Source organism: Clarias gariepinus, chromosome 18, assembly GCF_024256425.1.
Source record: "Clarias gariepinus isolate MV-2021 ecotype Netherlands chromosome 18, CGAR_prim_01v2, whole genome shotgun sequence".
NCBI lineage: Eukaryota > Metazoa > Chordata > Actinopteri > Siluriformes > Clariidae > Clarias > Clarias gariepinus.
In genome coordinates, this window is record NC_071117.1 from 26,666,776 (window position 1) to 26,677,175 (window position 10,400).

At 41.1% G+C, this 10,400-nt stretch overlaps 1 protein-coding gene across 1 annotated transcript in view; it reads right to left on the reverse strand.

Annotated features, from left to right (window-relative positions):
- LOC128506441 (receptor tyrosine-protein kinase erbB-4-like) overlaps positions 1–9,567 on the reverse strand; it is a 110,532-nt gene extending 100,965 nt beyond the window's left edge. The window contains exon 1 of the mRNA XM_053476872.1: positions 5,421–9,567. Within this exon, the coding sequence (XP_053332847.1) occupies positions 5,421–5,511 (91 nt within the window). The 5' untranslated portion in view covers positions 5,512–9,567. The remainder of the gene's footprint in view (positions 1–5,420) is intronic.
- Positions 9,568–10,400: the final 833 nt, after the last annotated feature.

Below are 10,400 nucleotides of genomic sequence, written 5' to 3' on the forward strand. Positions count from 1 at the left end.
TGTTAGTGCTTCGATGCGGGTGATGGTGTAAGTGGATAAAGCCCAGGGTGCACTTCATTCCTTTTTTACGGAAAAGTCCAGATAAACGGAAACAACAGTACCACGTTAAGATAAAAGGTGCGTGGAATGGCTAAAACGAATTTACACAATTATACGTTGTTATTATGGCTAGTCTGGGTAAATGTGTACTCACTTATACAAACACAGAAACAAACACACACATATGTATATATTTGGTTGTCTTGAAGATGAACATTCTAACCTTCGTATCGTTCCTCGGTCTCGTCTGGCAGTGAAACAATGCGAAATACCGTAGCGCTTCACCTTGCTAGGAGCGATGAAGAGTTCTCATCAGGGAAGGTGTTATACTGGGATGTGTATGAGTGTATGAGTCAGTGTGTATGTACAGTATGTGTGTGTGTGTGTGTGTAAATAATACTAATAAGCTGTTGTAAGTTAGATACAGAGCTTGAGTGGACGTTTGTAAATGATAGTAACATACAAACGAGCAAGGCGTTCTGTGTTTATTCGAATTTTTGTTCAATTTTATGAAAGGCTAAGTCGTGTTTGCGTGACGCCTGAGAGAGGAAATGTGAGAAAGCGCTGAGTCGAGAGTGAGAGAGAGGAGACTGTCTCCTTTAGGGAATCTTTAAGGAGAATTGTTGTTGTCCTGCTTGGTCGAGAAAAGGAAACCGCAGGAGATTTGTCTTCTGAAAGAAATCGCAAGTAGAGGAAAGAACGCAAACCCGCCCTTCAGCCAGCCAAACAATAACCCCCCCCCCTCCCCCCCCCCCCACACACACACACATCACCCAAAAAAACAACAGTGCCTTATGCTTCCAACAGGAGGGCTCTGCGATTCAGCTCCTTGCTTGCTACACACACAGCACTGCCATTCTCTTAGTTAGGTGACTGTTGTGTGTGTGTGTGTGTATAAACCCTGAACTCAGCACCGATTTTATAGCGTCTGTCTGTCCACGTTTATGGAGCATCACAATGCAAATGACTTTTAAAGACACACCGGCATTCTGTTTTATTATGGCATAGGTTATATGGCAAAAGTCAGATATATATAACCTGGGACTTTTTTTTTTTCAGCTAAGAGCGCAAAGAAATGTATTATGTTAATGCTCCATCAATAAAATTCGTGAAATTCGATTATAAAATTAGGTGGACGTGATTTCCAGTCATTACTCGGTCTGTGATACGATTTGTGCATGACATCACTTCACATCACAAGTAGTGAAGCTAAGTGGTTAGATGAGCTTTTGTAATGTAGTAGCACCGACAAATGCTGTGCTGTTGTATTCTTTTTTAAACCACACAAATATGTTTATATTTCAATATGTTCTAATGTGTCGAGTCATCAAGTGGCCATCTGCGTTCGGTTCACGTCCAAGATGCAAGAAGCTGATCATAAATTGAGATGTTTTCCTGATTCTCTGATACATGACATTCGCTGACACCTGATGGTCTGATCCCTGATACATTGATTCCTGATACCTGATTTGCTAATATCTGATCCTGTAACCTGACATCTGATTCTCTGATACCTGATTTGTTGATTCCTGATTTGCTAATACTTGATTCTCTGTTACCTGATTTACTGATGCCAGAATTCCTGATAATGGATTCCTTGATATGTGATTTTCTGATTTCCTTAAACCCAAATCACTGGCTTTTTGAGGTCCGACTTCCCCACACCTGATTCACTCAGACCTGATACCCGTCTCTCTAGTTGGCTGATTCCCAGACAGCTGAAAATTCCCTTAAACCTGATTCCTTGATCCCCTGGTCAGTGATTCCCTAATTCTCTGATTCAAATCACAAAATGACTTGATCTTAGCTTCCTAGACTGAGCTAGTGAGGCAGCCAGTGGATAGTAGACGCCCCCTTGAAATTAAATAATGCAGCGTTTGGGGTGCAGGTGTGTGCAGAATACATTACATGGGTCAAAACTGGAAAACCGTAATGAATGCAATAAATAAGGGTAAAATAATTTTATTTTATTTCTTTATACTGTAAAATACACCAGTTTATACTGTAGGTGTTGCGAAAATGTTTTCTAGTGAAGGTATGAAGTGCTCAGGGAAGGAAAAAAACACTCTGAGCACAGAGGCACCCCAGTTTCACAGAGTTTATTCCTGATACTCTGGAGGAACTGCAACATGAGGGTCACACACTCAGAAGGTCAGGTCAGCTCGACTACAGCAGCTGGTATTTGGATGAAATGAAAGTGAGAGAGAGAGAGAGAGAGAGAGGGAGGATTTCACGGCGGTTTCCACAGGACAAATCAAAGTGAGCGGAGATTCCGGATTTAGCGCCTATTCAGAGTACAAGAAGAAAACGGACTTCTCTGTGAATCCGTTCAGGAAGAGAGCGGTGAAGGGATACGACACACATGGCGCACCTTTTATAAGTAGTCTAACATTAGCTAGTTCTGATTGGTCGGGAAGTGTTTCCATACTAGCAGCTCTGACTATAGCGTAGCTACAAAAGTATTTACCCTTCATGTAATTAGAGGCTTATTTCACATTTATGGAAGGAGTCTCCAGTGTTAGTAGCTTGACAACCTACAGGATGTTTTTTTAACCAGTATGGAAGTAAACGTATATAGCTGCTGTAATGTAAGCGATAACAGGAACTAACCTGCTTCGTAGAATAATTCCGGCAAATTATTTGTATTTTTTGTCATTGTCTAGTCCAGTGTTCAGGTACGATTGGCTTTCATATCAGATTTGATCCATGCCCGAGTACCCTGTGTCCCGCCAACGGTTCCGGAACATCTGTGTTCGCATTGATCAAAATGAACAAGACTTTGAACTCGAGTGTTATGTTGAAAATGCTGCTACGTTTTCTAACCTTTCAAAGGAAGAGTTTATTTTTGGGCTGCAGGGTTTTACTGATTTATCATCATCAGGAGAAAGGGACCAAGGCCGTGTTTGCAGCCGCTAGCATATGAACATTAATTATAACATTTAATGAAGGAGTCTCCAGTGACAGGACGATTTACGTCGGTTTACGTCTGGCTTTTTTTGTCAAGCCTGTTTTTTTAAAGAGACAGTGAGCCAGCAACTTTTAACAGTTTATCATGACACTAGTGATTACGTGACAGTTAAGAATGAACAGATGACACTGTACTTCCTGGGGTACTAGGGATACTATTAAATTTAAGGATGCACTGTTTTAAAAGAATACAAGCGCCGAAGCAGCAGCAGGAAGTGGAGCTCCTCTTACCTCACTGACGTTAATTTGTTTCCTCTAACAACACATCTTAAAATGATTCATTCCTTATTCTTCCCTTTGTAATGAACATGTATTATTCAAAAGAATAACCAAGCAGTGTTAACAGCATTCCAGATGCCCTCCAGACTTCAACCCGTGTTTAAAACGATTATAATAATTTCATTTTGCCCTGAAGTTGGCTGATGCTGATTTTCCTTTATGCTTGACGTGAATGTCATGTCGCGGGGAGGGGGTCAAACAGTCCTGCGCTAAGCGAGGCTCGATAACAGGAAGGTGGTTTGCCAAAAGAACGACGCAAGGTGTGCTTTGAATGAGAACTAAAAGGCAACATGACGACTAGGCAACAGGGGTGCCATTACTTTTTAAAATGGTATCTATCTATCTAATGTGCAGGTGTGCACGTGAGAGTAATGACGCCGCTGTGAACCTCGTGTACGCTCTTTACGCTTTAATTATCGAGGAGTTTGCACTGCTGTCGTAAAGCACCGTTCCTGGGACGCACGAGTGACACATCTTAGTCGTTTCAAAGCGAGGAAAAGTAGAAAAAATGGACTACAGTGACACCATGTGGACGATCCTGTCCTGAAATTCAGTGCATATTTTATTGTCCATAAATATAAATTTTAGAGTTATATAGCATATCAGAAATCACCAGGAGTTCCCAAAGCCTCGTCAGTACCAGTGTTCATTCCGATCGATTTACACTCAACACCTCAATAAGTACATGGAAGAACATGACATGACACACACACGCACACTCACACACACATTATTCATTATCACACCCAACAGACAGATAAAGCACTGTGAAACACACTGACCCAAAAGCACCGCATCAGACAGTATAAATGTGTCAAATGACTTTTTTTAAGCAAGGAAGTGTGATGTCATAAAATGTGTCATAGAAAAGGTCAAGAAAGAAAGAAAAAGCTGTCTTACATTTTGCTGAGTATCAGTGTCAGGCAAATAAATAAATAAATGAAAAAAATATCCCCCCTTCCAAAAAAAAAAAAAAAGAATTAAAGAAAGTTAGTGTGAATGTTAGTTCATTCAACTGGTAAATAAATAGAGTAAATAAATACATAGTTTTAAAGCAATTAAAGTGCTGATTATTCATTAGAAAAATATATAAATAATTATTTAAAAATCATTTTAGAAAAAAAATTGCAATCCCTAATAATAATATTAATTATAATTATTATAATAATCATTATAATATTAAGTTGGACAATACTCAGAACTTAGATAACGTAATTTAAGAACGGAAATTCTTACTGCATTTAAGAAAGAAAAAAAAACTTTGGTATTTTCTGGGAAAAAATAACAATAAAGAAATAAAAGTGCCTACTGAGTGATGGATAATGAAAACAGAAAAACATACAAACAAATAAATACATACATACATAAAAAAATAGTGACAATGAGACATGTCAGACCATCAAGTAAAATGTAACCAGTATTAGAAGAAAAATAGCAATGCATGAATAAATAATTAAGGCATATTCTTAAAAAAAAAGAAGAAAAACATGATAATTCATAATATTATTAATAATAATATTATTATTAATAATAATAATAATAATAATAATAATAATAAGTAGGGCAATAACCAGAACCTGTACTGAATTTCAGAAAGAAACTGTGATATGCCCTGTGGGTGGTAAATAAAGCAAAAGAGTCTACTGAGTGGTGGATGTTAAAAACAAGCAACTAATGAACAAACAAACAAAAATGTACATTAGATATAAGTTAAAAACAATGCATAAATAACAATAAGGATATATGAATAGGGCACGTGCATGCACTGTGGTGTGGACAGACTGGTTATTATGCACAGCACGCGCGCGACATGTTATAAACTTCTGCATGTAAATGATGCCCCCCCACACCCACCCATACCCCCCACCCTTTTGCATGCACGAAGTGATCAGGTTGTGTGTGTGTGTGTGCGCGCGCGCGCAGTGATCTGACACCGGAGGGACCCGGAGTCTCCTGCGCTGCACCTGACACACTGAAGTGCTGTTCTGTGGACCGGAGAGAAAGTAAACACAGTGCTGTGACGCTGGTCCATGCCAAAGAAAAAAAGAAAGAAAGAAAAGAGAAAAACTTCACACACACACAAAAAAAAAAGCTTGAAGGGGCGCTCGAGCATGTACGCGCGCGTCCGGTGTTACCTGTGTGCGCGGCGCTCGCGCGGAGCGGGAAGAGCGCGAGGAGGAGCAGGACGCAGCGCGGGAAGAGCGCGAGCTCCATCTGGACAGCCATCCTGTCCGCGCGCGCGCTCACATGGTCGGTGCGTGAGGCTCTAATCCCGGGCTCGGTCCGCTCACACACACACACACACACACACACTGACTCTCTCTCTCTCTCTCTCCTCTTCTCGCTCCTGATCCTTCTTTTTCCTCTTTTTTTTTTTTTTTGCTTCTTCACTTCTGTCTAAACTCGATGATTAGGAAAAAGATAAAAGAACAAACACACACACACACACACACACTCTTTCTCTCTCTTACAACCCGTTCCTTCCTCCAGAGTGCGGAGCTGCGCGCGCGGACCATCACATCATCATCATCACCACCACCACCACCATCATCATCATCATCAGCGCTCTCCACTGAACTCAGCACCGCTCTAACCCCGCCCACACACCGCCCGGATTGTACAAAAGGGGCGGGCTCAACAGGACAAGTCACGCCCAATGATTGGCACAAACCACGCTCATTAAATTATTTTTTGAGTATATGTTTGACGTTGGGGGTGTTTTTGTTTTAAAGGTGTCTCTTTGATATTGAGTTGGTTTAAGTTTATAACTACCATGACTTTGTGTGTTTGTTTACATCTGACAAATGTAGCACTATCATCTGATACTCATTTTTAACTCATATCCACTCACTCACTTATTGCCTGTCCTGTATACAGGGTTGCAGGGGCCTGAAACCTATCCCAGCAGACTTAGGGCACGAGGCAGGCCATTGACAGGGTGCCATTCCATCGCAGGACACACACACACACATGCTCATTTATACCTACACGCAATTGGGGAACACCAATCATCCTAATCTGCAAGTCTTTGGACTGTGGGAGGAAACCAGAATACCCAGAGGAAACCCACCAAGCATGAGGAGAACATGCAAACAGACCCAAGGTGGGAATAGAACACGGACCCTGGACACTGTGCAACCTAGCTCATAAACATTTTAAGTAATAAACTAATTAAAACATATCACATTGCGTTTGTTAGTTTGTTCATTCGTCTACATTTGACAAATTATGTGTCATCTCCGTTCCCGGAGGCGAGTTTTTAAGGTGAAATTTCGTATTGCAAAATGCCTTTTCCTATAGGAAAGAATGTAAATGCAGATAATTCGTTCCAGCCTTCCAAAAATAGTACCAATATTAACAATTTCTAACACTATATTCATATTTTTGCATATAAAACTATCAAAACATCTAGAAAAGACGTAAATAAAGTAAAATATGCAATAAATAGATATTAAACCTCACGTAAGCTTAACTTATGATTCCTCTTGGCACCAGCTGCTTTAAAAACCGAACGGCCCCCTTTTCTTCTTGCTAGAGTCCTTGATAACATTTTTGAAACCATGGTGCTATGTCTTCACTAAATCTTACACATGATAAAAAAAAAAAAAACCTCAAAAAAAAGTTAACTTGTTTCGCTTAGCATTCCACTGATGCAAAGAAGTTTTCATAGGCTACCGAAAGTACGTGCAAATTAGCCGGAATTTAGTTCAGCCCGGTTTGTTTATTTGAAAGCTAAAAATTCTTTCAAGATTTTAAGGTGAAAAATATTGATATTGATTTTAAAAACTTCTGGAATCTGGTACCAAGCCTTCAGTAGAAGATCCTTTACATCCTATAAGTTGTAAGGTGGAGCCTCCATGGTTCCAATTAGTTTTTTCAGTACATCTCACAGACGATCGATCGGATTGAGATTGCCATTTGTCATGCTCCTCAAACCATTCCTGAACAGTCTGTCAGGGTGGATTATCCTGCTGAAAGAGGACACAGCCATTAGGGAACACCATATCCATGATACTTGGTCTGCAGCAATGTTAGGGTAGGTGGGACATGTCAAAGTAACATCCATATAAGTTGCAGAACCCAAGGATTCCCAGCAGAACATCGCCCAGAGCATCACACTGGCTTTGCCAGCTTGCCCTTTTCTCATAGTGCCACCTGGCACCATCTCTTCCCCAGATAAGCGACACACATATATGGCCATCCCAGCCAGCAACATGTTGTAAAGCAAAATATGATTTCTTAGAACCAGGCACCTTCTTTCACTGCTATATGGTCCAGTTCTGATGCTCATGTGTCTATTCCAGAAGCTTTTGGCAGTAGGCACGGATCAGCATGGGGAACCTAACCAGTCAACAGCTACGAGGCTCCATACACAATAAACTGAAATGCACTGTGTTCTCACTCATTTTTATTAGAATTAGTATTTACTATTTTTAGCAAATTGAGCTACAGTAGCTCTTCTATTGGATCTGACTCCACGGGCCAGCCTTTACTCACCATGTGCATGAGCCTTGGCCACCCCTGACCTTCTCATGGATCACCGGTTTGACTTCCATGGAACACTTATTACATTTCCTGACCACTACAAGAGCAACTGTTTTGGAGTCAAACTAACCCAGTCATCTATACATCACAACTTGGCCAAATCCTTATCCATTTTTTTTTTGCTTCCAATTTCAGGGACATGATGTTCACTTGTTACCTAATATACCCCAACAACTTCTCGATGTTATTCACTTCACCTATTGGTTGTCATAATGTCTGATCATTGTATACTATAGCATTTTTTTTGTTGTCATTCATGACACAGATCCAGATTCTAAGTGTCATACGATGCCACTTCTCTGAGGTTTAGTTATTTTTTTTAATATACACTGATCAGCCACAACATTATGATCACGGACAAATGAATAACATTGTTTCAGTAAACTGGTGGAAGGATCATGGGCACCCAAGGCTCACCCATGCCCACGAGGACCAAAAGCCATCTGTCTGGTCCAATCCTACAAAAAAGTCAGCGCTGGTCATGACAGAAAAGCACCAGAACACCATGGGCACCACAGCTTTCCATGCACTGGGCCAAAGACCTGGCCTCCAAACTTTCCAGATCCCAATCTGATTCAGCACTTATCTCATGGGATGGAGGTCCAAAGCATGCCAACTTCCTGGTGGCAGACACCACAGCACACCCCCTGAGGCCTTGTGGAATCATGTCCTGGGTGTCCAGAGGGACCTACACTGAGCTGCCCGGTGCCCAAAGGGGTCTTAATGATAGTGGTTTAAATGTTATAGCTGATCAGTGTACATTAAGAAATACCAATTTTTGTTTTAGCAAGTTATTAGTGTTATTTCTAAATATTGTATTTCATCATTTTTTGTATTCCAGGCCTCGAAGGAACTGACTGGAGCAAGGTCAGGACTCTACAGATGAGGTGACAATAACTCCCAGCCAAGTTCCTGTAATGTGCAAGTGGTGTAGGTGAATGATTGTGTGTACAGTTCCCACAGACAGGTGCATCTCTTTCTTCCTCAAGTTGGCGATGTTGATTTTCAAGATTTAGGTGATCTACTGGCTGATGACTTCTGCTTTAAAATGTTCGCACTGCTCAGATGTTTACTGTGCTTGAAGTCTTTTGTAAATGTCCATCATTTTTATGCCTCCATTCGCCAGAAATTCTTGTTGTGACTTGAACTCCAACCCAGTTATTAGTTACCTGATTTACTGATCGATTGATTGACATTTGAATATTGTTAGATACATTACCAGGACGCTTTTCTTTGTTTTAAAAGAAATATAAGAGTATCTATCTACAGCATCTACCTACATGCGAATCTAGTAATTCCACAGTTTGCTTAATTATTGTTTTTGCTTTCTGTTTTTTAATAAAAACATTTGGGGGTTCTTAACTGGTCATTGAAAAAGGTTGCTTGGGAAGTTAGCGTTCAGTTTCCGTGTTATAAACTAGTTAATTTACTTAAGTAACGATTACCAATTTCCCGCCCACACACACACACACCCGACATGAGCGTTCTTACAGAGAACATGAGGATTATTAGCTTACTGCTGGAGGTGACTGCAGTAACATAATGCAGCACTGACTGAGGCCCAGAGGAACTGAACTGATTTTAAAGTGAACAGCGCCATCTAGAGTGTGTGCGTGCATGTGCGCTCTCCCAGGCTCCTCCATCTGTCTTATCTTTCTCTTTATATCTTCACTTTCTCTTTCCCACCACCACAACCAATCGAGCTTCACCTCTCTATACTTTTCTTCTTTCAGTTATCTTTGTATCTTTTTTCATCTCTTTCAACCTCACTCTTGTTCTGTCCATCACTTCCCATCTGTTTAGTTTCCCACCCACTCCTCTCTTTTCTCTGTCCTCCCTACCCCACTCCTCTCCTTTCTGTCTCTCTCTCCCTCCCACCCACTTCATTTCTCTTTTCCGTCTCTCTTTCTCCCCCACCCACACCTTTTACCTGTCTCTCTTCTACCCATTACACTCCTCTTTTCTCTCCTCCCCACCCCACCCACTCCTGTCTTTTCTGTCTGTCTCTTTTACATTCCACTTCTTTTTCCCATCTCTTTCCATTCCATTTCTCCCTTTCCTGTCTCTCTCTTGCCTACTTCACTCATCTCTATCCTCTTTCTCTCTCTCCTCCCCACCACTCCTTTTTTTCTGTTTCTCTTCTCCCCACCACACTCTTCTTTCCTGTCTCTCTCTATTTACTCTGCTTCTTTCTCCATTGATCTCAATCTCTCCATCTGTCAGTCTCTCTCCAACCTACTCCTTTCTATTTTCATCACTCTCTCTCTTGCTCTACCCCAGTTCTGTGTTGAACTCTCTCCACTTTTTCACTCTCTTCATCTCTCTCTCCAGTCTCTCATTGCCGACTCTCTTGATCTTTATCCCTTTCAATCCGCCTTTCTTTTTCTTCTCCTCTTTCTTTTGCCTTTTCTATCTTCACCCCAGGTTTTTTGCTTAATTTCCCTCTGTGTTTCGCTGTTGCTTAGTATCTGTCCATCCTTCTAGCGCTATTCTCTTTTTTGCCATCCTCACCCCAATTGTCTCTGCACATACCACCTCAGTCTCCTCAATCTCTCTCCCACACACACACT